General features: G+C 55.2%; 1 protein-coding gene across 10 annotated transcripts in view; it reads left to right on the top strand.

Moving 5' to 3' along the window:
• The window catches only part of OSBPL1A (oxysterol binding protein like 1A), a 108,742-nt gene extending 82,292 nt beyond the window's left edge, over nt 1–26,450 (top strand). For all 10 annotated transcript variants that reach the window (XM_081096682.1, XM_081096687.1, XM_081096689.1 and 7 more), the window contains 11 exons: nt 6,014–6,089; nt 13,588–13,722; nt 14,316–14,413; nt 15,191–15,373; nt 18,276–18,383; nt 19,159–19,248; nt 19,862–19,988; nt 20,622–20,738; nt 21,305–21,428; nt 22,732–22,822; nt 25,373–26,450. In XM_081096682.1, coding sequence (XP_080952808.1) covers nt 6,014–6,089; nt 13,588–13,722; nt 14,316–14,413; nt 15,191–15,373; nt 18,276–18,383; nt 19,159–19,248; nt 19,862–19,988; nt 20,622–20,738; nt 21,305–21,428; nt 22,732–22,822; nt 25,373–25,475 — 1,252 coding nt within the window. In that variant the 3' untranslated portion in view covers nt 25,476–26,450. The remainder of the gene's footprint in view (nt 1–6,013; nt 6,090–13,587; nt 13,723–14,315; nt 14,414–15,190; nt 15,374–18,275; nt 18,384–19,158; nt 19,249–19,861; nt 19,989–20,621; nt 20,739–21,304; nt 21,429–22,731; nt 22,823–25,372) is intronic.
• Nucleotides 26,451–26,748: the final 298 nt, after the last annotated feature.

Here is a 26,748-nt window from a genome sequence, read left to right as displayed (position 1 = left end):
GGCGGACGCTCTCCTCAGTGAGACCGGCTTGGGGGCCGCGCCTCGGGGGACGGTCGCCCGCTCCGGGAGCACCGCCGCCTGAGGCCCGGAGCGCGGCCGGGTCTGATGCGCCGTCGGAGCTGCCGTCCTTCTGGGGAGAGAACGCTTCCCGCTCAGCAGCCGGGAGGAGCCCGAAGGGAACGCGCTCACGTCGGGAACGCGCTGGGGGCTGGTGGCCGCAGGCGGAAGGACCCGGAAAGGCGCCTCCTCCCAGAAACGGGCCCTGGGTGGGCAGAGGCCGCTCCCGGGGCCTCGGGAGGAAGGGGAGCGGCTGGGACAGGCCGCCAGCAGTTGCTGCTTCTCTGTTCTGTTGGGCTCTTGGTGCCCTGAGAAGTCCGGGCCCACCCTGCGCTGCTGGCCCGCACCGGCCCGCCCGTCACCGACACCGACGGCGCTGCTTCCCCAGGCCCCTCTCAGGAGAGGAGCGCGACATTTAAGTTCTCAGAGTCAGCGAATGACCTCTTCCAGGTTAGTGTTATGGAAAAATCTGCCCTAACAATAGCCTAGGTGGCGTCACGCCCTCACGTCATCACAAGATGGCCACGTGCACAGGGAGGTGGGGCCTGGCGGAGGAGGCGGGTGGCCGCCGGGGAGGGCAGTTAGGCGGCGATCAGGCTGGCAGGGGAGCGGTTAGGCGTCGATCAGGCTGGCAGGGGAGCCGTTAGGCATCGATCAGGCTGGCAGGGAAGCAGTTAGGTGTCGATCAGGCCGGCAGGGAAGCAGTTAGGTGTCGATCAGGCTGGCAGGGGAGGGCAGTTAGGCGGCGATCAGGCTGGCAGGGGAGGGCAGTTAGGCGTTGATCAGGCTGGCAGGGAAGCAGTTAGGCGTCGATCAGGCTGGCAGGGAAGCAGTTAGGCGTCGATCAGGCTGGCAGGGAAGCAGTTAGGTGTCGATCAGGCTGGCAGGGAAGCAGTTAGGTGTCAATCAGGCTGGCAGGGAAGCAGTTAGGTGTCGATCAGGCCGGCAGGGAAGCAGTTAGGTGTCGATCAGGCTGGCAGGGAAGCGGTTAGGTGTCGATCAGGCTGGCAGGGAAGCAGTTAGGCGTCGATCAGGCTGGCAGGGAAGCAGTTAGGTGTCGATCAGGCTGGCAGGGGAGCAGTTAGGGGCAATCAGGCAGGCAGGTGAGTGTTTAGGAGCCAGCAGTCCCGGATTGTGAGAGGGATGTCCGACTGCCAGTGGGATCGGGCCTAAACCGGCAGTTGGACATCCCCCGAGGGGTCCCAGGTTGGAGAGGGTGTCGGCCAGGCTGAGGGACACCCCCCTACCCCCCACAAATTTCAGGCACCGGGCCTCTAGTTATCTTATATAAAAATGCCCTGTGGGAGCCTAGATCCTTAATGAGTAGAAAACCAACGGCAGTTCTCTCCCGGCACTCACAGCAGCGGAGGCTCGGCAATGAGTCTGTGACGGCGCCTGGAGGGCCCTCGGGAAGTGGGTGGAGGGCGAGCCGGGCTGCTGCTTCTCCACGTGCCCCTGTCCTCACAGGAGGGAGCAGGGAGAGAGGAGGAACTTCCAAAACGGACGTGCTTTCCACGCCACGTGAGACCTTTCCCTGTCGGGTGAGATTTCTGGCGTCACTTCCTGTTCAGCCTTTTTAACGTGCAGATTTGCAAACTGTATTCCTGATAAACTGTGGAAAGGTTGTTTCCAGTGAGACTATGCATCATTTGTGAAAACGAAACACGACCTTTTATTACTACAATAACTTCTTACAACATCGTTTTAAAACTCTAGTCTTCAATTTTGTGAATATAATTTAATAGTTACTTCTAATGGCTTCATAATTTGGAATACTGGTTCAATTTGAGTGTGTATGTAACAGCAGTAGTGCAGTCGAAATGGAAGATGATGAGATTCAAATACAAGCTGTGCATTGGGGTGCCATTAAAGTTGGGGCTTGGGGGAGGGAATTCTTTCTGAAAGTTGCGAAGAGAGGTGATAAATCTCTAATAACTGCAGGTGGACACACAAGCACAAAGCATGATGTGAACACACGTGCACATTGCCATTCCAGTACTAGAGTTCTACAGAGTACTGAAGTCTGCTTCTCTGTGAAATTATTCTCTTAGATTGTTAGTTCATTCTTTTGATCAGAGGTTAAAATTAGGTCTCCCCCAAATATGCAAATTAGTATCTTGCTACTTAACATTATGATCTTTTCAGAATATGTAATAACGTGAGCAAATGTTTAATTGTGAAGTGCAATTGAAAGTGTGTGTTAAGGAGTTTGATTTTGGAAAATGTTAAAAGAGATTTAGAGACAGAAGATTTGATTATTTGTGTTTTCGTATCATACTTGCCACTTACCCGTATCCCCCCCCCCCCCCCATTTAAACTCAGATGGACGTTAGATGAAACCATTTATGTTGAAGTGTTGAGCCTGCTGCATGCAGAGCACTGTGCCCGGTGCGGGGTGCAGTGAACAGACAGTCCCTGACCTCGGGGAGTTAAGCCGCAGGTGCCTGTGTGCGGTAGCCGGTTGTGGGGGGAGGGGGGCAGAGGCAGGGAAAAGGGCTGTGAGGCTCCTGTCCGCCCGCCTTACTCCTGAGCGTTGGCGTTGTCTTCACGGTCCCTTTGCTGACAGGCGGCACCTCTGAGTCAGAGCGGTCAGCCATCCAGAAGGGATTTGGGATAGGAGCGCCCGCAGGTCAGTTTCAACACCATTTAATAACGCCAGTGGAATGTTTGAAGCACAAGAAAATTAATTTGGGGTTTTCTCTTCCATCATTTCAATTAAATGAAAAATGTGCCTGGCTGGCGTGGCTCAGTGGTTGAGCGTCGACCTGTGAACCAGGAGGTCAGGGTTCGATTCCCAGTCAGGGCACAGGCCCGGGTTGCAGGCTCCATCCCCAGTGTGGGGCGTGCAGGAGGCCGCCGATCCATGATTCTCATCACTGAAGTTTCTCTCTCTCTCTCCCTCCCTCTCCCTTCCTCCCTGAAATCAATAAAAACATATAAATTTATTTTTCAATGTTATCTGGACCAAACTGTTCTGGCACTTTCTCCCAGGTCATGAGACATTGAAACGAAGAATACTAAGCCAGTGGTTCTCAGCCCTCTGGCCCTTTAAACACAGCTCCTCACGTTGTGGTGACCCCCAACCATAAAATGATGTTCGTGGCTACTTCATCGCTGTCATGTTGCTACTGTGATGAATCGTCATGTAAACATCTGATAGGCAGGATGGTCTGAGGCGACCCCTGTGAAAGGGTCATTGACCGCCAAGGGGGTCGCGACCCTCAGGTGGAGAGCCGCTGGTACTAAGAGCCGTTAAACGACAAGACAGAAAGGGCTTTCCCGTGTGTCTCCACCGCCATCTGATGAGACCCCGGGGCTCCTAGCTGGAGGTCTGGGCCAGGGTCCGAGTGGGAAAAGCCGCTGCGCCTCGCCCGGGCCTGACCGGGCGGCGCTGCAGCAGGGGCAGGGGCAGGGGTCCCCCAGGTGGATGGAGGAGCTGCGGCTCAGGGCCCCCCAGGACGAGCCTCACGAAGCGCCTGCCCCCATAGCACCTCCCAAACCTGCACTGGCACAGAGTAAGCGTGGGCGGGGCAGCCTCACAGGTGAGCTGGGCTCAGTTGGGGTCTGTCTCCAGCTCTGTGGGCCGGGAGCCTGGGGGGCCGCACGGAGCCCTGTCACATGGGAGGACAACGGTGACGGGCTTTGGCTGAAACCCAGCGATTGTGTGGTCCAGGGACGGCCCGGTGCCATCTGTCTGGTGGAAACGGAGCCAGGACAGCACTCGGCCCCTGGTACGGCGTGTTTCTCTGGGAGAGAAAGGGCGCACAGAGCAGGAGAAAGGCCCTCAGAGCGATCGGGGTGGAGAGCTCGCCCCGTTTCCCCGAGTGTGGTCGCCGCTCTGCCGTCTCGTTCTCCTGAGGGCCGCCTCCCGCAGCAGGACAGGCGGCAAGAGATGGAAACGGATCCTTCTCCGTTTAAATAATTTAAAAAATTTAAATCTGTTACCGAATTTAAAACCATGTATTCCCTCTGCCTCTTTAAAAGAATACTGCGGAAGATTGAGCATTTTCTGGATGATTAGGTTACGGACTGTTTTGTCTCAGGGACTTTACTGATTTATTTTGGCAGGGCATTTTGTTAAAATTCTTTTCCTTTTTATTGAACTCATGGGGGTGACTCTGTTAGCAAAATGATACAGGTTTCAGGTGCGCAATCCATAGCACGTCGTCGGTGTGTTCACCCCATCAAGTCTCCGTCCATCACCATCGTCCCCCTGTCCCCCTGCACCCCTCTCACCTCCCGCACCTCTTCCCCGGCATCACCACTGTCGTCCTGCCCTTGAGCTCTCTTTTTTTGCTCAATCCTTCCCCCCTCCCTCCCGGTCCCCCCCCCTCCCCAGCAGCTGTCAGCCTGCTCTCATCCATGAGCCTATCTCTGTTTTGCTTGTTAGTTCATTGTGTTCATTAGATCCCACATATGAGTGGGATCATGTGGTGCTTGGCCTTCTCTGACTGGCTTATACATTTTACTTCATTATTATTCATTTATTTTTAAATATATTTTTATTGATTTTAGAGAGGAAGGGAGAGAGAAGCATCAATGATGAGAGGGAATCATGGATCTGCTGCCTCTTGCACACCACCCACTGGGGATCGAGCCCACAAGCTGGGCCTGTGCCCTTGATGGGAATCGAACCCGGGACCCTTCAGTTCACAGGCCGACGCTCTATCCACTGAGCCACACCAGCCAGGGTCTCTTCTGCTTTCTTGCTTCCATACTGTTTCTGTTTTCTCTTTCCCGCCCGCTTTTGCCTTCCTTCAGAAGAGCAAGCCTTTGTCGTTCCGTCTTCACACCTGTCCGGGCTCACGCCCCTCGGCCTCCCCACGTTCCTGACTGACACCCACAGACAAGATGGAAGTGTCCTTGGTGGGCGGCTCCCAAACCGCACTGCATGGCAGGTGGCAGGGAGTGGCAGGGCTCAAGCCCAGGCGCACGGGCTTGGGCCAGGAAAATGTGGCCGTAGCGGGCGGACCTGCCACGGGAGCAGTGCCTGTCCCTGAAAAAGGAAAAGCCGTCGGGAGAACTTCACATGGAGGCTTTACCGCGTTATTTATTGAAAACCTTAAAATGTGACTCAAATTCATTCGGTTCATTTATAGACGTTGTTTAGGAGGTAATTTTTGTTGCATATCTTCATGATGGGGGTGGATTTCAGATGGCGGCCGGGCCAGCAGCCCTGGCCTGGCCTGAGGTCGTGGAAAAGGATGCGCTGTTATCCCGGAGTTTCAGGGCCTGGTCCAGCGCCCTCGCTCCCCACGTGGTGCTGCCCTGTGGGCAGGGAGGGCGGGTGGCTCCCTTGGGCTGGGGCCTCCTGAGGCTGAGCTCAGGGCTGCAGCTCAGGCCCGGCCCCCTGCCTCCGGCCACGCCCAGGCTCCCGGAGGGCCGGAGCCGCCCTCTGCAGACTGACTCTGAGGGTCCCATGCGTCTGCAGTTGCTAAGTGCTAACCACTGTCGGCGTCTGTGGGGACCCCGCATGCACCTGGTGCAGGGCCTGACTTCCACTTGGTTTCATCGTTTGTTTCATTTCTTACAACCACTAAACGAGGTTCTTGGATGGCTTAGTTCCAGGATTTACAACCTGGAGCACAACCGCTTATTTAAGTATCAGGAGATGGTGAGGGCACGGCACCCCCTGGGGGGGCCCGAGCAGCGGACCCCACGGAGATCCCAGGCATCACCAGGGAAGCTCGGGGCGCTGGTCCGTGGGGACCCCTGGGGTCGGAGGGCAGGGAGCAGGGCTCTGCCCAGACCCCCTGCTTCCCCGTCTGCGACCCACTTTGTTGTTCTTTTTAGAAACTTACCTTTATCGTTGAAAGCATCACAGACGCCCCCTTTCCCATTGGCCCCCCTGCCCCCCACACTGTGCGGTGCGCTGCCTGTGGCTCTCAGAGGGGCAGCACCTTTCCTTCCCGCGTCAAAGCATCACAGCTGAGTCTTGGTTTCTTTTCCTTTTCAGGACGAGCTTGCCGTCCCCCATGTTCTCCAGGAACGACTTCAGCATTTGGAGCATCCTGCGCAAGTGCATCGGGATGGTGAGCGCGTGGGGGGGGAGGGGAGGGGGGATGGTGAGCGCGTGGGGGGGAGGGGAGGGGGGATGGTGAGTGCGTGGGGAGGGGGAGGGGGGGTAGGGGTGGGGATGGTGAGTGCTGGGGGAGGGGGTGGGGAGGGGGTGGTCTGTCCTCCAGCAGGCTGCAGAGAGCCTCCTGCTTCCTGCGGAAGAGAGTCCTGGGGGCGGGGAAACGGGGGCGCACAGCCTGGCGGTGGAACCTCCCAGAACCCAGCGGACAGGCTGGCAGGCTTCCTGTCGAGCGTGGCCTCTCTGTGCAGTCGCTGTGGCTCTGCTGTGCCTTCTCGTGGGAGCAGGGACGGAGGTGACGCTCCACTTAGACTCCCCAGTTGCCCAGAACCCTCCTGGAGAGGGCAGATCCCACGGGAGCGCGTCACCGCACGCGCACGCCTGGCACAGAGCAGCTCCGCTCGCTGCGGGGACGCGTGTGAACTCGCTGTCTGCAGGCTGGCCATGCAGGTGGCCCAGTGCCCGGTGGCAGCAGCCGGGGGTTATGATATCTCCGTCTGTAGAACAGCGTCCCCAGTCCGTCACTCGGGCTGCAGTTCTGGGTCAAGTTCTCTCTGTGCTTCTCGTGTGACCTTTGACCCACGAGAATGGTGAAAATGTCAAACCTGCGTGTGCTGAGCCGTGGGCCTGTGTGCGGTTCCGTGTGCGGCTGGGACGCTCAGTGTGTCCCTGCGCTGGGAAGTGTCCTCCAGAACTCTCCATTGTGTCCTCGCGACCCTTTCCCCGGGGCTGCGCCCACCTCGGCCTTTCCTGCTGCCCCTGCTCTCTGCCTGGGGGCTGCCCTGACGTCCTGCATGTGGGTCCCAGGGATGGTCTCAGGGGCTGGTCTCAGGGGCTGGTCTCAGGGGCTGGTCTCAGGGCTGGTCCCAGGGGCTGGCACTTTAAACGGGTGTTTTCTGGTCCTGCTGCCTGGAGGGTCACCCAGCTACACTCGGCCGCTGGGGCCCGGCCACTCTCCTGCGAGACCCGCGTGGCCCCTGACGTGGTGCTTAGGGGGTAATTGGCACTGAGGAGGCGCATGGAGGGGTGGGTGGGTCGTTCGTGTAAACTGTCTGGGAGGGTGTCTTCACAGAGAACTCAGTCTTCGCTCCAACACCCGAGACGTGGGGACCAGCGCTCACCCCGTCTCCGTCTGTGAAGACGCGTCAGACACACCTCGTGTTTGTCGTTAAACGAGATGTTCATGATTCAGTTCAGCCTCTTGGGAAGTGACATTTTCAGGACAAAATTAATATCCATCTCTATGCCTCAGAGTCAGTGTTTCCAAAACCTTGGTAAGCGCACTGTGACCAGGACCCGCACTGATATGCGTGCGTCCGTGAAAGCCAGCGTCCCCGCAGGCGACGATTTCTGTGAGTAAGTGAGCAGGAGCCCAGTGCATCCAGTCGGCTCACAGCCTGCGAGCGCACGGACCCCCGTGGCTGGAGTCCGTCTCGGCTGTGCGGGCAGCAGCACCTCTGCAAACCCCCCCACGTGGCTGCATGGCTCTGGCCCTGGGGACGGGCTGCTGGCGCCTCCCGCCATCCGTTCCTCCCGGGTCCGTGAGGGGTGGTGTCAGGAGTTGGTTCACAGGAGTGGCCAGCAGTGTGTTAGTGACTGTCCAAGGCCAGCATCTGTCTCCAGGAGCCTGACTAGCCATTGCCACTCTGTATTCGCCACAGAATGTTGTCCTCGCTGACCTTCCTTCTTGGAAGGTCGTTTACCGATGACCTTATTGTCCTGTCATGAAAGCACATGTAAAAGTTAACGTTCCGATGGCTGTCGGTGACCGCAGGACTTTAAGTGCTAAAGTGTCTTTGCATCGAGTATGTTAGTATATGATCAAATCACAAACATGACAGTGTGTGAAAATACTAACGTAACAGGTGCCATGTCATTTGTAAAATGGACTTTGCAGTTGGGTTTAGGTATCTGAGAATGAATACCACCTATTGCTAATGAGCCGGGACCTTCAGTATCAATGATGTTCTGATTGAACAGGCTGAGGGGTTAACACATTTGCTCGTATTAGTAGCACAGATGGGAGGAGGCGTTCTGTGCTTTTGCCTGGAAATATCATTCAGTTCTTTGACTTTTTCCCCACGATATGCGAGTCGGAGAATAATTAAGAGCAGAGATGGTTTTTGGACCCAGAAGCTGACAGCTTAACCAGGACTCCCCTCAGGTTGCGGACAACAAGCATTTGGGAAACTGAACCTGCAGGAGGTCTTGTGACCTCCAGGCCATAGGCCCTCGGGTTGCTAGGAAACGAGGGGAAGCTTGGCCAGGACCCCAGCCCTGGCTCCTGAGCTGCATCCCTCCCTCTGCGGACCTCCAGGCTGAGGAGGTGGAGGAAATGGGAATGTTTTCACCGAAACACACCTTTGCCAATAGAGTATTTTTGGTGAAATGCTTTTATCTCTGCCCGGGAGCCTGCTGGGCTGTCGGTGCCCGAGTGAGTGGTCGTGGAGACTGTCAGCCATGCGCCCAGCCGTGCGTCCATGTCCGTTTGTCCCTGTTCCCCCGTCCCCAGTCGGTGGCCAGGTGCCTCCAGCCAGAGGGACACAGCGACCAGGAGAAGGAGGGGAAGGGAACACCTTGTTCGCCTCTTCCTCTCGTTTTCCTGTCTGCCCCTCCCTGGGTTTGCCTCAGGCTGCAACCAGGGCCCCGCATGAGGTCACACACAAGCGCCCCCCTTTCCCGCTCCATCGCCCTTCCTTCCTGGGGTGCATCTTCCACATCTGCCCCTGCCCTGGGCTGCCTGGGGGTGCGGGGCAGTGGGCTCACCCGGGCTACCTGGGGGTGCGGGGCAGCGGGGTCACCTGCGTGAAGGCGGAGGGCCGGGATGTCTGGGGTCCGGCCTCAGACAGTCAGTGGTGCCCAGAGGGCAGGGACCCCGGGCGGAGGGAGGAGGTGACGGACACGCTGTGAAGAGGGAGCCGCTGAGGAGCACAGTCTGGGAGACCTCGGACCTCGAGGCCCTTGGATGTGAGAGTGACCTCACGTCCCCGGGAGCAGTGGGAGGTGGGGTGTTGGGGGAGGACTCCCCAGCTTCCTCCGCCCGGAGGCACATCTGGGAGCAGCCCGGGCTGCTGAGGTCTGTGAGGAGCCCCCTCGCTCGGGGCCAGTCCGGCGAGGACCTGCCGGTGGTGGCCGAGCAGCGACTCAGCCCACGGCCTGAGCTCAGCTCCTGTCTGGAGCCCAGACCTTCAGCGTTTGCGCCTTCGGGCATCTCGATGCTGGACTTTACATATAATCTATTCTCCCTGTCGGTCAGGGCCACACCAGAGAGGGGCCCGCCTTTGTGTTGCTTATGTTGGTGCTCAGGTGATGAAGCAGCACTCTCTCTCTCTCTCTCTCCTCTCTCTTCCTCTCCCTCTCTCCTCTCTCTCCCCTCCCACCTTCACCCTCTCTCCTCTCTCTCTCTCCCTCTCTCCTCTCTTTCTCCCTCTCTCTCTCTCCTCTCTCTCCCCTCCCACCTTTCTCTCTCTCTCTCTCTCTCTCTCTCTCTCTCTCTCTCGCCTTGGTTTATCAGCTGATGAGCATTCGCAATTAAGACTTTCTTCCGTGTCATCACTGGTTGCTGTGCATTTGGTGGGTACATTTAAACGTTGTTCTTAGCTGGGTCACAAGGTAGAATTGCTCGGCATAAGTATTTAATTTCCCTGCTGCCTGAGCTCCCAGAGGTAAGAGCATTCCAGCTACTGTTTCCCCCTGAAACCTGGCCTGCAGGCTGCTCATCACTGCCTTTCCTGTGGGAACACACACAATACCAGTGAGTGGAAGACAACATCTCGCAAACGCAATAGCCAGCGTAAAAAAGTGGTGTCTCCGTGCATGTCCGAGAGGGAACGAGCGGGCGTTGGTGTCACTGAGCTTCTCCTCAATCTCCGAGGACGGCAGATTTTAACTGGGATAACTGTGAGGTCATTTAGAGATAATGGCAGACGAATAGAGGGATGGCACGCAGGCCGTCGCTGTGTAAACGGCACGCGCTGCTCCGGGAGAGGACGCCTCTTTCCCGCCGCCTGCATGCGTGCGTTCCCTCTGGGTCCTCCTCGCCCCTCCCACGTTTCAGGAGTGGAACGTTTCAGGCTTCCATTGCTTCTTACAGTAAGGCATTACCCTCTCGATGTTTGCACAGATGCGCACCTTCCCGGTCCCCGTAGCTGACACGTGAGTTACTAAAGGAAGCAGGAAGGCGTTTGCATTATTTTAGATTTCAAATTTGGGTTTAAAAAGCCTTTTAGAATTCCAGGCGATTAAAAATAGTCTACTCATTGAGTGAGCTCGAACCATGTCCTTCACATGTTGGTCTCTGGAGCTTGTACCACACTTTTTAAAAAAATATATTTTTACTGATTTCAAAGATGAATGGAGAGGGAGAGAGAGAACCCTCAATGATGAGAGAGAATCATGGATCAGCTGCCTCCTGCACGTCCCCCGCTGGGGATGGAGCCCGCAACCCGGGCCTGTGCCCTGACCGGGAATGGAACCCTGACCTGGTTCATAGTTCGACGCTTACCACTGAGCCTCGCGGCCGGGCTGTGCGTGCTGTGCTGACTCAGCTGGTGCTGACCCGCCAGGCGAGTGGACACTTCCCTGTTGGGTTCTGCTCGTGCGGACCTTTCCCGGGAGATGCATGTGAGAGAGGGCTGCGGACCCGGCTGCTGAGGAGTGGGGAGGAGGCCCCTAGGCCAGGAGCCCATCTGACCTGCCCTCACCCCAACAGGGTCTCCCCCTCAGTGAGCACTTTATGGCCTCATGATGTTTTTAGGGGAAAATCCAGCATCAAACTTTTAGGCAAACGTCTTCATTTCTTTAATGACTAAATCCTTCGCATTTCTTAAGTAATCTCCCCTGCCATGGTGCACAGCAAAGAGGAATGCAGATCTAAGGAGAGAGCTGAGCCGGAGAGCCCCATGCTCCTAGGGCGGGGGTGGGGAGAGAGGGGGCGGGGAGCTGTGGTCTCAGATGGAGGGCACCCAGCCAGCCTGCAGCGACCCCTGCCGGCCGGGACCCAGGATGAGCCTGCCCTTTCCATCCTCCCTCCCCTCAGAAGTCAGTGCTGGTGCTGGGTGCTCAGTGTCTTCTTTAGAGCTCGGCTGCCCAGGCCATGGGGCGAGAGGCGCCTTCGCAGGCGCTTTGCCTCCAGGCCGTGGAGAGCGCCCTGCTCTGCCTGTGCTGTGACGACGACGGTAGCCAGCGTTGATTGCTCGCTTAGCGTGTGCCCGGCACGATCCCAAGTGGTTTTACGTAAACTAACCTAATCTCTACCAGCCTGTGAGGTGGGCAGTGAAGTCCCCACTGGGGGGTGAGGGGCTTGCTCCTGGGCACACAGCAGCGGGCAGCGAGGCACTGGCTCCCAGAGCCCTTTCCTTTTCCTCTAGGAACTGGTTGCTTATGACGTACAGTGTGCTGTCTCGCCTGTTTTTCATGTGAGCTCAGTGGCGTGAGCTACATGAACACAGTTCTGCCACCACCACCATCGGCCTACAGAAGTCTCTGCCATGCAGGCAGGTCTCAAAGTCCGCTCCCACCACCAGCGCCCCGCCCCCGCCCTGGCGCCACCTTCCCACCTGCTGTTTACAATGGACTCTTACCTTGGGGCCTGGCAGCCGGCGCACACTTCACTGATCTGCTGTTTCTATGCCACGTACACTGCTTTTCTCTGGCCTGCTTTATGATTGACGTGCGTGCGTGTGCGTGCGTGCGTGCGTGCGCGCGCGTGTGTGCATGCACGCGTGCATGTGTGTGCGTGTGTGTGCGTGCGTGTGTGCGTGTGTGTGTGCACACCCGTTTCTGCGGTGGGAGGCTGGCTTCCCGCCCTGTCCTTGCACCAGGTGGAAAGTGTTAGGTTTGAAATGATCTCTGGTTTGACCCCTGGTTGGAAGGTCGGTAGATGTTCACGGTAGGGAACGTGGAGGATACAGGAAAGCGTGAAGAAGACAGTCACAGTGACTCTTCCGCTACCTCCTAGAGACAACGGCTGTGAGCTTGGTGCTGTGACCTAATACTTGTTTTCATGTCTGTACATAATGTGTTTATAAAGTTAGACTATGTTTGGAGCATGTGGCTTTGTAACCGACTTATTTCCCATGTCGCCAGGGGAGCTGCTGTGAATCATTAAACAGGAGGTTTGGAATTCGAGGAGCTTGCCGCCAGGTGCCGGGCAGGCGAGTGCAGCGCTGTGCTGAGCGCCGAGGGCCCGGCTGCGAACAGCTCTGTGGCCGTGGGAGCCCACAGGAGCGCGGGGGGGGGGGGGGGGGCTGGCAGTGTGCTCCCCCAGGTGGAGGTGCAGTGGGTGAGGCAGGGGTGACCTCCCTCCAGGAATGTCACTGCAAGTCCTTAGCAAGAGGACCTGCTGACAGCAGGACCTTGCGGCAGGTACAGTCTAAGGCGCGAGCAGGCGGCGCAGGCAGCAGGCAGCAGAGAGCGCGGGCAGAGATGGTTCCTTGCGATAGCGTTTGTTTCCTTTGTAACCCAGGCCTGGGATCGCTGGATCCTGTGCTGGTTCTGGTTTTATCTTTCCGAGGAGCCTGCATACTGTCGCCCACCGTTGCTCTCGGCAGGCCTGGCCCTGGGACAGTTCATGGCCCTGAGCCAGTGGTGGCTCCTCCTGGGCTCCGGGTCTAGTTCTGTGCAGGTCGTGTTGTCTTTAATTGTGCCGGTCGGTAAAAACGGGAATGTTTTCGGGGAAAACCTCAGAGCTGGGACAGTCACTCAAATGGTCGGTCGCCTTGCAGAGGTCCCCTGACTGTCTGTAGTCCGCAGGCTCAGGAAAGACCCAACCCCCAGAAAAAGGGAAAGAGCGCAGGTGGAAAGTCGGGAAGGTACCAGAATGTTCCAGAACATTCCAGAGAATCCCAAGTTAAGTTTGTTGCTTAGTGAGTTTTTTAAAGGACCTCCTGCTGCTTGCTGGCCATTGTGAACAGGCTGTAGTTGAGGTCAGAGAACCCCACCCAGTTACCGAGTTATTTGTGGACGTCGACTGTGAGTGTGTAATTCTGCAGACAGAAGCGAACCTGTTCTGTAGGATGCGCAGGCGGAGCCTTCTCGTCCCTGTCCACAGCTACAGTGGATCCATGTGCGCGGGAAATCTCAATGCTGTCCCTCAAACACAGCCTGACATTTGTTTTGGAAAATTGTTCGCACCAGATGGTGGCGGGTCATCCCGAGTCCACTGGGATGTCTCCATGCACGGCCCGTTTCCTAAGTCCGACCTGAAGCAGACTCTCGCTGGGGAGCGGGTCTCAGCTCCCTGGGCGGGAGCTCCCGGCCGCTCCGCCCTGCAGCCCTGGCTCAGCAGCCCCACGCGCCCCACGTGCTCCACGCCCGGGCGCTCGGGAAGGTTGTGGGTTGAACTGGGGTTCACTCCAGGAGACGCTCCTTCCCGTCCCTCCCTCCCAGTTGCGGCTGTGGGCTCCGCGGGCACTGGCTGTGTGGGCAGCGGTGACCCTGTTCTCTCTGGGCAGGAGCTGTCCAAGATCACCATGCCCGTCATCTTCAACGAGCCCCTGAGCTTCCTGCAGCGACTCACCGAGTACATGGAGCACACGTACCTCATCCAGAAGGCCAGCTCGCTCTCCGACCCTGCGGAGAGGATGCAGGTGGGCAGAGGCTCGAGCAGCCCTGGAGTGGGGGGCTTAGGGAGGCCTGAGACTTCCCTGTCTCCCGCCCCCGGCCCTGCCCCAAACACACGGCACGGAGTCCTGTGGTCCAGCAGGCGGCTGGGGAATGTCCTGGAACAGAGGCGGCTGGTCTGGTGTCCTCTGCGTCCTTCCCGCCGTCCCCGGTCAGAGCGCCACGGGGTGGGAGGACCCTTGAGCCCCGCGGGGAAGCAGGAGGGTCCAGGGCACACCCAGAGCTGCTGAGCTGTTCTGAGTCTTCATTTTATTTTATTTTTTTAAAAAACCCATATTTTTATTGATTTCAGAGAGGAAGGGAGAGAGAGAGGGAGAAATGTCGATGAGAGGGATTCATGGATCGGCTGCCAACTGCACGCCCCCCACTGGGGATGGAGCCCACAACCTGGGCCTGTGCCCTGACAGGGATCAAACCGTGACCTTCTGGGTCATAGGTCGTCGTTCGACCCCTGAGCCACGCTGGCCGGGCTATACATTACAGCCCGAAGCAGAATTTCTGTGCCTGACAAGGAACAGGCGAGGCTGTTCTAACCTCCTGCTGCCCGTCCCGTCCACAGTGTGTGGCCGCGTTCGCCGTGTCCGCGGTGGCCTCGCAGTGGGAGCGCACGGGGAAGCCCTTCAACCCGCTGCTGGGAGAGACGTACGAGCTGGTCCGGTGAGATCCCTCGCTGTGTGGATGTGCACGATTCGTGTAACTTTTAAAGTGAAAAGAGAAAATGCATACTGAGCATCACCGACGATGTTGTGTGACCAGAGCAAGTGAACAGTTTGGATGTTTGTTTCTGTGATACTGACTATTTTAGGGACGATGCCGCACACGTTGAAACCTTGCACAGCAGACATTATAACATGCGGTTGTGGGGATGTCACGATTCCTGTTCTTATGTGGATCGTAAGACGGGGTTGGGGTTTATAATCATATGAAACGTCTTTGTATAAATGTGTCCAGTTGGCGTAAAGGCAGCGAGTGTGTCTGCGTCGCCGTCGTGTGCCGGCCGCAGCCTGCTTCGTGCTTCCACGCGCTTAGGGATTCACTTGGCTTTAATTTTCTGAGTGTCCCCGTTCTCTGCACAGCTCTGATCTCATTCGTTCCCCGATAGTTGACAGCAGACACACTAGGCCCTTCTATCTGATCGGAAAGGAATGAAACGTTTCAGGCTTCCGTTGCTAATATTCATTCTCAGTTTGTGCAACTCACTGAAATTCACGTTTTTCTTTATTTTAATAAGTTTAAATGGCTAGAGTTACAGTAACAGAGGACTTAGCAGTTTGGGTGCATTTGTACAGTTTATATTAACTTGTTCTTTCATCAGGATAATAAAGAATTATTTACTTTGTTGAGTTCGTATAATATTTTTTGACTGAAATGACAGTAATGTACACAATCCATGATGAGAATTAATGATAATGTGACTTTATTCTTAATCTTTAGAGATGACCTTGGTTTCAGACTCATCTCCGAGCAGGTCAGCCATCACCCGCCCATCAGCGCCTTCCATGCTGAGGGGCTGAACAACGACTTCGTCTTCCATGGCTCCATCTACCCCAAACTCAAGTTCTGGGGCAAGAGCGTCGAAGCAGAGCCCAAAGGGACCATCACCCTGGAGCTTCTCGAGTAAGTTGGGGCCAAGCCATTTGTATATACACGTGCACATGAGTATACGCATCATGTGCGAGTATACGCATCACACATGAGTATACGCATAATGCACGAGTATATGCATCACGCACGAGTATACGCATCACACAGGAGTATACGCATCACACAGGAGTATGTATATTCACACGAGTATACGCATCACACACAACTATATGCATCACACGCGAGGATACGCATCACACACGACTATATGCATCACACGCGAGGATACGCATCACACACGGCTATATGCACCACACGCGAGGATACGCATCACACACGACTACACACATCACACACGGAGTATACGCATCACACGTGAGTATACGCATCACACGCGAGTATACGCATCACACAGGAGTATATGTATTCACGAGTATACACATCACACAGGAGTATACGCATCACACACGACTATATGCATCACACGTGAGTATACGCATCACACAGGAGTATATATATTCACATGAGTATATGCATCACACACGAGTATACGCATCACACATGACTATACGCATCACGCGAGTATACACATCACGCGTGAGTATACGCATCACACGCGAGTATACGCATCACACAGGAGTATATATATTCACATGAGTATATGCATCACACACGAGTATACGCATCACACATGACTATACGCATCACGCGAGTATACACATCACGCACGAGTATACGCATCACACGCGAGTATACGCATCACGCAGGGGTATATGTATTCACATGAGTATACGCATCACGCGCAAGTATACACAATCTACCTGCAGATAGAAGAACTGAGAGGCGTGGTAATGGCCATTGCCGATCGGTCTGGGTGTGTTTGAAAAGTTAACTACTTGTTTGGATCTGTTGTGAGTTAGCAAGCAGTTGGCCGCTTTGTGGTGGTTCTTATGAAACACGCTTTCTATAGATCGCACGCTAACGCTTCGTTTAACCATCTTTCAAACTGGATTCGCTCTGGATCGCTGAGACAAGTGTGTGAGGCCATCGCAGACCTTCGGTCAGCGGCAAGTTCTCTGCTTTCCCGTAGAAAAGACCTGAGCTCTCAGTTCCAGGGAAGACAGACTCCGCCCACGTGGGCCTGTCCTTCCTGCTGGCGGGGAAAGACCTGGACGGTACAAATGTCCAAATGGCCCCCTGCTCCAGAGACACGGAGACTCTGCCGGGGTCCGACCCCAGCAGGTCCAGGGGTCCCCAAAGGTGTGGACGGAGTCGGCGAAGAAGGAATGACACGGAGGCAGCGTTCAGTTGATCAGCAGCCTAGCCAGGATCTCTAGCCAAGTTCTGGTCAGGATCTCCAGCGAAGTTCTGGTTAGGATCTCTAGCCAGGTTCTGTGTCCATGTTCTCTTGTTAGGTTCTCCAGGTTCTCCAGCCAGGCTCTGTAGCCATGTTCCCTCGCTAGGTTCTCCAGCCAGGTTCTGTGTCCATGTTCTCTTGCTAGGTTCTCCAGCCAGGTTCTGTGGCCATGTGCCCTCGCTAGGTTCTCCAGCCAGGTTCTGTCCAGGTTCTCCAGCCAGGTTCAGTCACCAGGTTCTAGTCAGGTTCTCTTGCCAATTTCTGTAGTCAGGTTCAGTCCAGGATCTTTTGCCATGTTCTCTCGCAAGGTTCTGTCTCTAGGTTCTGAGGCCAGTTTCTGTCCAGGATCTTTTGCCATGTTCTCTCCAGCGAAGTTCTTCTGTCTCTAGAGAACGTTCTGTGTAGGTTCTGTGCCAATTTCTGTCTCTCTCCGTTCTGTCTTCTTACATCTGTATTTATACCAGTTGATTCCAATCCTATCAATCTCTATTCCAAGGGTTAGGGCGTTTCTTATCTCCATTCCAGGGAGTAAAGATTATGTAGCTTAAGCATGATTGTTCGTAGTTAAAGTGATTAATTACCCACCTGGCACTAGTTGAGAGGTTTTATTCCCTCCCTAACTTCAGGGGAAAATCCCTACCTGGGGAAACAACCTTTCTCAGAGACCTTGGTTAAAACACATAGTGCCAAGAAGGTGAGCAAACATGTTAAGAACAGTATGCCATATATGCCAGGTCCCTTGAAACAGCAAGCATGGACCGGCTCCCGGCAAGACTCCTCTTCTCACATAAACCAGCGCACAGATATGTACAGTATTCTGTTCACCATCACCAAAACTGGATCAGTGAGTGAATGGAACACTACTCAGAAGTAAGAAATTCACATACAGAATTCAAAATGCATCATACACACTGAGAAGCTAATCTCAGAGGTTATTAGGATATCACCTCACTGCTAGGATGCCCTGGGCATATGTTCCGCTGGAGCCGTTGCCTGGCCGTCGGACAGGGAACATACTGAGGTCGCAGGTTCCATCCCTGTTCAGGGCGAGCGCTGGAGGCAACCGGTCAGTGTCTCTCTCACATCAGTGTCTCTCTCTCTCTCTCCCTCCCCCCACCCCTCCCTCTTCCTCTCTCTCAGATCAATAAACAAATCCTCGGGTGAGGATTAAAACCAGTGGAGCTTATTCACACACGTGACTTTTTCCCTTTGATGAGCTGAGGGTACAGGGTACGTGCTCTGGAAAGTGCCAAATAACAGGCCTTCATTTTATTTCCTGCCTCTAATTTTATTTTTTTAATATGTTCTCACCTAACTTTTGGATGCCTTGGATGGTGATACACATCGTGTGTTTGGAGTTTGGTGGTGGTTACAGGGCAGTTTTTCCTGAAGCTTTTGCGTCCTTTTAAGAAACAAAGTGGTCAGGCGACCCTGCTTTGCCGGGAGCCAACACCCCGGAGCCCGCTCCCCAGAGCTCGGAGTGGCTGTCCTCAGCAGTGGCATTTGAGACAAATGCGCGTTTTAAACAAAACACTTCCTGCTTATGTTTCTGGGTTTGGCTTTGCTTTTGTTTTTTAGACACAATGAGGCATATACGTGGACAAACCCGACCTGCTGTGTGCACAACATCATCGTGGGGAAGCTCTGGATCGAGCAGTACGGCAACGTGGAAATCACCAACCACAAGTGAGGCCCCGCGGGCACCCAGCTCCCTTCCGTGTCACCATCGCTCTCAGTGGCTTTGTTAAGAAAACCTCTAGATAAACGCAAACAAGCACTATCACTATTAGAGAGTAGGCGTCCATTCATCTGATGAACAGAGCTCATTGCTGTTTCTGATGAGTGTGAACTCGGTGACGTCTGAGCTTCCCTGGCCTCGATGAATCTTAATACAGCCACTCGCTGTGCTTATGTTGTTGAGTTTGTATTATTCGCGCAGAGGGTGGGGTTGGGGATATAACAGTTAGGAAGAGTGCATTCAAAGCCTCCTTTGTGACCTTAGGCAAGGGTCGTGCGAGCTTGGGCCGTAACAGTGGGACTTCACTTTCCACGGCGTGGGGGGCGGCACATCCCAGATGAAGGGGCAGAGGTGATATCTGGGAAGCCCTCTTCTGGTTTGCAGGTGGCCATGCTGTGTGTCTTCACCTAGCAGAGAGAGAGAGAGCGTGCGCGCATCTCTCCTGTCTCTTCTGAGGGCACTAACCCTCTTCGCAGGGCTCCACCCTCGTGACCTTATAACCTCCAAACTCCACCTTATCAGGGGCTAGGGCTTTAACATATGGACTTGGAGACACACAGATATTCATTCCATAGCAACAAGCCACTTACTCTTTAGGGCCCTGCTTCACTTTTCCTTGTCGTGGGCCCAGTGGCAGTGCTGCTGGGAACGTCACCATAGTCCTCATTCTCTCCTGCCTCTGCCGCGCTGAGTGGTAACCTGGGCTCCATGTCTCCTTCGTAGGACCGGGGACAAATGTGTGTTGAATTTCAAGCCATGTGGCCTTTTTGGGAAGGAATTACACAAAGTCGAAGGCTACATTCAAGATAAAAGGTAAAGTGTCCATTTAAAAATGCTTGAATAGTATAGGTGTAGTTTGCTAACTAGTATTGAAATCTGCTGCCTTAACCTCAGAAAGAAGCATTTCAATACATTGAAATACCTTTCTTATAGGTAATCTGTTTCTTTAAAGAATCCTGTGTAATAAAAGGCTAATATGCAAATGGACAGAATTGCAGAACAGCCAGTCGCTATGACGTGCACTGACCACCAGGGGACAGATGCTCAATGCAGGAGCTGCCCCCTGGTGGTCAGTGTGCTCTGCTCCTACAGGGAGAGTGCCTCTCAGCCAGAAGCCAGGCTCATGGCTGGCAAGCGCAGTGGTGGTGGCTAGAGCCTCTCCCGCTTCTGCAGCAGTGCTAAGGATGTCCACCTGCTGGCTTAGGCCCTCTCCCCGAAGTGGGCCTATGCAGGCAGTCGGACATCCCCTGAGGGCTCCCGGACTGCGAGAGGATGCAGTCTGGGCTGAGAGACGCACCCCCCCCCCCCCAGTGCATGAATTTCATGCACCGGGCCTCTAGTCTGATAATAAGCTGCTTTATAATAACAGTCAGGGATAGGTGAGCTCTGGTTTGATTGCTGGCTGAGTCTTATTGTCTCTCGGCAGCAAAAAGAAGCTGTGTGCCCTCTATGGGAAGTGGACTGAATGTCTGTATAGTGTTGACCCTGCCACGTTCGACGCCTTCAAAAAAAACGATAAGAAAAACACTGAAGAGAAGAAGCACAGCAAACAGGTGAGCCTCCTGGAAGGTGGTATCGGGGGGGGCATGTCTTCATCCCTTGGGGGCGGCCTGTCCTAGGTCTCAATCTAACCTTGTTTCTATCCTGCTCACGCATATAGTTTTCTCCTTGAGTCTTGTTTTAATCAACATATAAATGAGAGTCCTCGAACCTTTTTAACGAACAGATGCTTGTCTCCAGGATTCCTTTTAAAACGTATTCATCGCCAGGATTCTTTTCTTGTCACATGCTCTCGGGATGTCTGCTGGTTTTGTGTCAGTGATCATTTCGTTAACTGCCCCAAGAGGATAACCTTCGCATGAAGTTCTCATCATGTTCCAGTAAATACTCAACTGAGTTAGTCTGCCTTAAAAAACACACAAAACATGAAAATACGAGAGTGGAAGTGGTGGTGATAGTAACGCCTTGAATGCAAACGCCACTGAGGCTGCAAACACCAAGCTCCTGGCTTTATGGCTGTGGCTTTACCAACGCCCGAGGCCTAGGGCCAGGCAGGAGCTGAGAAGGAGAGTTGGGCCGGCCAGGCAGGGTCCGTCCTGGGGGTGCAGTGCATAAATGGTGCGTTTTCCAATTTGTAAGTTATTCTTTAAAACGTTCTGATTCCGCTCATCTGCTGGGTCCTCCAGGTGAGCGCATCTGAGGAGTCAGATGAGATGCCGATGCCCGATTCTGAGAGCGTCTTTGTCATCCCCGGGAGCGTCCTCCTGTGGCGGATAGCCCCCCGGCCCCCCAACTCCGCGCAGGTGAGGCTGCGCTTGCGGACACGGCCTTGCTGTCCACGTTCAGCCCCGAGGCTGCTCTTCCCGCGTGTGCAGGCCCTGCTGGCGGGATGCGGGGGGGGGAGGGGTCCCAACAGGCCCCACGTGTTCCTCGTGGGCTCGGGGTGCAGTTCCCGCTCACCCTGACCCTGAGAGCCAGGACTTTGTGCGGGCATCCCCGTGCCTGGCCGGGCAGAGGTGTTGGGACGGGGGCTGGTGATTCCTTAGGAGTGGCACTGGCTTCATTCAGTGAAGTGGACGCAGCCTCTTGCGGTCCAGCCGGGAATGATTTCCATGACGAACGTAGAGAGAATGTTGACGGTGCTGATAGTTCTGCCTAACCTGGCGGCGACACGGGGTGTCCATTCTGTGAGGCCTGCTTCCAGGTGCCTTCGGGCCGAGGCCCACAGGCGGCCCTGACGCCAGTGGAGACGGGCACGGTCCTTGCCTGACACAGGCGGGTCCCCGTCAGATCAGACCTGCTCCGCCGCCCGTGGTTCCCTGGTGCCCGCTGTCCTGGCACCTGCTCACGTGGCACCTGCTTCTTGTAGATGTACAACTTCACCAGCTTCGCCATGGTGCTGAACGAGACCGACAAGGACATGGAGAGCGTGATTCCCAAGACGGACTGCCGGCTGCGGCCCGACATCAGGGCCATGGAGAACGGGGAGATCGGTAAGTGGCGGGCGGTGCCGCGGGAGCGTGGCTCCTGTGGGCGGTGGGCGGGCCTGTTCCTGGCGGTTGCTAGTGTCCTTGGAGGGCACGCATTCTCGTCTCTCGGGTGTTCGTTACGTCCTAGGAAAGGCAGAGCGGCAGCCCCCCCCGCCCCCCGGCTGTCAGCCTCCCTGGCTCTCACCCACACTCGGAGGGCCCACGAGGACAACCAGCCCTTGGAGACATGCTTCTTAGACATTTTTAAATTAAAATGTGATTTAAATTTGGTAACTTTATTTTAAGTTTGGAAAGCTGAGGTAGACTGTACTAGCTCCCATCGTCAGGCCAGTGCCCCCTGGTCATTGCATACACTCTGTATGACCGAGGCAGTGTCGTCTTTCCTTCTTCAGTCACTGACATTCACCACTGCTAGCTTCAGGTGCAGCATGGTGGTGAGACGTTGGTGTAACTTAGTGATCCCCGTGAGGCTAGCACCCCCCCCCCACACACACACACACGCAGTGGTTACAGCATCACTGACTGCTCCCTGTGCCGTGCTCACATCCCTGTGGATTCTGCGGCTGCCAATTTGCCCATTTTCATCCCTTCACCTTTCCCCCAGCCCCACCCCTCCCACCTGGCAACCAGCAGCCTGTTCTAACCAAAAGCGCATCTTAAACACCAGAGAGGAAGCTGAAAAGATGATAACATTTCTATCGCTTTAAAGTGCCTCAGACTGATGATTTTGCTGTGTATTTTAGAATTAAATATCGCCTGCTAAGCCTCAAAGAGCTTTGCGCCCTTTGGCTAATGACAACTTTTCTATCTCCTGGTGTTGCATTTCCTCCCGGTCATGGGGTCTCCGAGGGGGCACTTTCCCAGGGGCCTGGCTGTCACAGCGGGGCGCTCCTGGCTGCTGGGCAGAGGCTGGGGGCAGTGAGTGTGGGCAGGGCAGCCCCCCCAGGGTCCCCAGTGCCTGCAGGAGGCGTGTTCTCACTAAACACCCAGCTGAGTTGGGGGGGCCACGGCGCACAGTGTTTCTGAAAGTCCTTGGGATCCGCCAGGAAGGAGTGGAGGCGCTCTGAGGTCTCAGTGAGAGTTTAGAAAAGTCCGCGTGTGGCGTCTCTCCGCCCAGCTGCTCACTGCGGTGGTTCCTTCTGGGGAAGGCGCTGCTGCTCAGGCCCGGCCTTGCCTCCACCGACCGGGGCACAGGTCCCAGGTTCACCGCCAGCGGCTGGGGGTGCGTCTGAAACGGGAGCTCGTGCTCACCCCGGGGATGCGCTTCTCGCTGCCCCGTAAGCGGTCCCGTCCGTGTTCGTTTCAGATCTCGCCAGTGAAGAGAAGAAACGCCTGGAGGAGAAGCAGAGAGCCGCGCGCAAGAACAGGTCCAGGTCGGAGGAGGACTGGAGGACCAGGTGCCTGGGACCTGGGGGCGGGGCTGCCGCGGGGGCGGGGCTGCCGCGGGGCGGGGCTGCCGCGGGGGCGGGGCTACGGCGGGGCGGGGCTGCCGCGGGGGCGGGGCTGCCGCGGGGGTGGGGCTGCCGCGGGGCGGGGCTACAGCGGGGCGGGCTCTGCATGGGGGTCTTGGCTGCCCTGGGGGCGCAGGTGTGGGCGTGGGGAACGGCAGAGCAGGCTCAGGTGCCCCCCAGGCTGCTCCTGGGCCGAGAGGGGTGCTCTCCACCAAGCCCTCGCGCCGCCAAGAGAAGGGCTGTTTGGAAGTTGAAGTATCAATGTGCCCACAGTCATGCCAGGAAAATGCCAGTTAAGAGGAGCCTCCCAGCCGGGCCCAGGGAGGGAGGGAAGCCACGCAGGCGCCGGCCTGCACACATCTCAGCTGCCTGCTCACCTGGGCCGGTGTCGGGACGGTAGACAGGTCTCTCCTCTTCCAGACACGAGGGACTGGGCGAGTATGGACATAGGATCTGCGTGAAGGACACTGGACTCCACTCAGAAGTAGAAAGTGGACCATACATTTCTGAGTTTTGAAAGTGATTTTTTAAGACTCAGGAGCTGAACGGAAGCCTAACCCTTTGCATCAGACCATCCACCCCAAGGTCCAAGCCCCCACTCCCAACAAGCCGCCGCGAGGCCTGCAGGCCTGACACGGTCTTTAGAGAAAACAGCCTTTGCTACCAAGCCCACCACTTTGCGAAATGGCTCCCGCCAGCTTCCTCCTCCCCGCTCCCTCTGCTCCGTGTGGGAGAAGGTGGCGGCCTGGCGGTGGGTGTTTGAAGTTCCTTGTCGCTCCCTGACTCGGAGCTGCCATCTTCTCTGTTGTCGGCTCTGCAGGCCCGACTACAAGTGCTGCTGCTGCTCCGGTTTTGAGACCCAAAGAGCATAACTGTGCTTCACACTGGGCGACAGTTCTGTGACTTCGACCAAGTCACGGGCCCTTAATATTTATCTAGTTGGTTACCAAAGTCTGAATGATAGATATTTTGATCGTCTACACGAGGCTTTTCTATTTTCTAATTAGGGAAAAGCCCGCAGAGCTAAATAATGTATGTGATTTTATTCTAGAACACTCGGTCCAATGGGCATTTACTAAATGATGCTTCAAGGAGTTGGCCTGACCTCAAGTGGTTTTTCTCAGGGTTTTTAATGATTCTGTAGTGATAGGAACATTTGGGACTTAGCAAACAAATCAAACCTCACTTTTTAAAAAATATATATTTTTATTGATTTCAGAGAGGAAGGGAGAGGGAGAGAGAAACATCAATGATGAGAATCACTGATCGGCTACCTCCACATCCCACACTGGGGATCAAGCTGACAATCCCAGCATGTGCCCTGACCAGGAATCAAACCCTGACCTCCTGGTTCATAGGTTGTTACTTAACCACTGAACCACACCAGCCGGGCTCACCTCACTTTTAATCTCTAAATATTTAATCGCTAAATATTATTAGAAGCGATTTATTTGGAGAGAATGGCAAAGGCAGTTAAGACTATGTTCCTAAGTGTTACTCTGAAAACAAAATCCTCGTTAGAAGACGTTGCACTCACCTGAACCTCTGGGCAAGTAGGCCTGCACTCCGTGACTGAGAGGAAGCTGGGGCCCTGGGAAAGGGGCCACTGGTCTTTAAAAGGCAAAACAATGACTAGAGCAGATTAGAAGACAGGTTAGGATGCTGGAGGCTGGTATGCAGCCCCAGGCCATGTTAGCACGGAGAAGGGGAGAAGGTGAGACCCAGGAGATGTGGGTGAGATACCTCCCGTGAACTACGTGTAGTGTGATATGTTTGAAAAGCCACAGTCTTTAAAATCAAACTTAACTTTTATATCAGCTGTTAGCTTGGATGAGGTATTCATCTCCTCAACATTCAGCTCTTCTGTACAATGGAGCTTTAAGGGTTTTTTTTGGGGGGGGGAGGGGGACATTTACTCTGAACTGTGCAAAAACATTACTGCAGTTAAGTCATGAAAGTTCATTTTATCCCAATTCCCTATTTCTAATTGCTTTTAAAAGAAGGACTTCTAGTAGAGTCCCTTTGCCTACTTCCCCATGTAATCTCTGTCCTTCTGTCCAATACAAGCAGCTGGCTGATGGTGGGGGACAGAGCAGACTTGTGGGTGACCTTTGGCTCTCCCAGCTGCCAGCGGGATTGGGGTAAATGCTCATATAGGATTCCATCCTGTCTCTGCTGAATTGGCTCAAGTAGTGACAGGCAGCACGGACCCATCGATTGTCCGGTTTCAATATATACGAAGAAAATAACTCCTAATTTCTAATTGCTTTTAAAAGAAGGACTTCTAGTGGAAGGTAGTGGGCCTAGAGGATGAACAATGAGACAAAAACATTGGTTCTAACAACCCTTAGAGACAGGACATCCTAATTCTGCTAAGCAACTTGGCTAAGTGCTGTGGGGAATCTGCAAGCCCTTACCTCACACCTTCCTGTGAACTGCTGCCCAGGGAGGTCCTGGGGCTGCCAGGCCCCTAAACCTTGGCCTCTCTCTCCACAGGTGGTTCCATCAAGGCCCCAACCCCCACAACGGGGCCCAGGACTGGCTCTACTCCGGCAGCTACTGGGACAGAAACTACTCGAACTTGCCTGACATTTATTAAAGTGCAGACAAGGCAGGGCGTTGGGCTAATCCACAAATCCGTCTTAAACCTGTGTTTTTAAATGTTTTTCTTTGGTTTCTACTCATCTTTAAAAAAAAAAAAAAGAAAAACCCTGCTCATCACTTGCATTCACCCCCAAAAATAGGGCACAAGGTGACCCCGGTGATGGGAACCTCCCAGAAAATGGGCCTTTTGCTGCTGAAGGTGCTGAGTGGGGCGCTGTTGTGTACAGAGGGCAGAGGACTGCGGGCGGGCGCTTTCCGGAGGCTTCGAGGCTCCGGAGGGCAGATACCTGAATGTAACTTCAGCTTTATGAAATTATATACCTACATGTAACTTAGCTTTATAAAATTACAGAGTTATTTTGGCTACTTTATGCTGTCGGGCTTGAATGTTTTAGATGTGACTTCGAGAGGCATCGACCTCTCCTGACACTGCTGGCCGCTCAGGTGCAGAGAGAGCTTGGGGGAGAGGCCGGTCCATCGGCCCCCAGCCCCTCCCTCCACACAGGCCGGGCCTGGGGGGCCACAGGGCGGCTCTGCCTTGAGGATTCTAATGAACGGACCGAAAGGCCTTTCGTTTGCTTCTTGCAGTGCTGTTTCCTTTCACAATCCTGTAACCAGCCGCTAGGATTAAGAAGTGTTTAACTGTCCATGTTCAAACTGAAAATATGTATGAACTCTAGCACTTCACAGACATGCCCTAGAAATAGAGTCTAATCACCGTTATGACATAATGACTCGGCGGCCGCCGGAAGTTCAGCCTCAGCCTCATCGACCTGTGGACGGGCCGTGCTCCCAGGTCTGCGGGGCCGGGGAGACGCGCCCAGGAGCCTGGCCCTGCATTTACCCGGGGCGAGGGCTGCTCCGGGCCCAGCGGCTGCAGCAAATGATTCTCGTTGCTGTCCTGACCTTAACAAGTGTTATGACGAAATAATCTACCTGATGCAAAATAAAGGCTTTAGAGCGTCCCAAAGCGTGATTTCTTTCGTTCAACTGTCGAATGTGCTCACGTTGCCAGCTCCGTGCGACCCGAAGTGACCACGAAGGTCCTGTACTGCCCGGCCCGGCGGGCGGCTCCGGGGTTGAGCCAGGAGGTCCGGGTTCGAGTCCCCATTAGGGCTCCGGGCGCAGCTCATCCCCGGCGGGGGGCGCACAGGAGGCGGCGGGTCCGGACCCTCACCCTGGGGGTCGCTCCCCTCCAGTCCCTCCCCCCCCCCCATCCGCTCTGGAATCAGCGGGAACGGGTGCTGTTCGGAGACCCAGACATGGAG

The sequence above is a fragment of the Myotis nattereri genome (genome assembly GCF_964212035.1).
Source record: "Myotis nattereri genome assembly, chromosome: 8".
NCBI lineage: Eukaryota > Metazoa > Chordata > Mammalia > Chiroptera > Vespertilionidae > Myotis > Myotis nattereri.
Note: the sequence above shows the minus strand (reverse complement) of the source record. Positions and strands in the feature narration are given on the sequence as shown.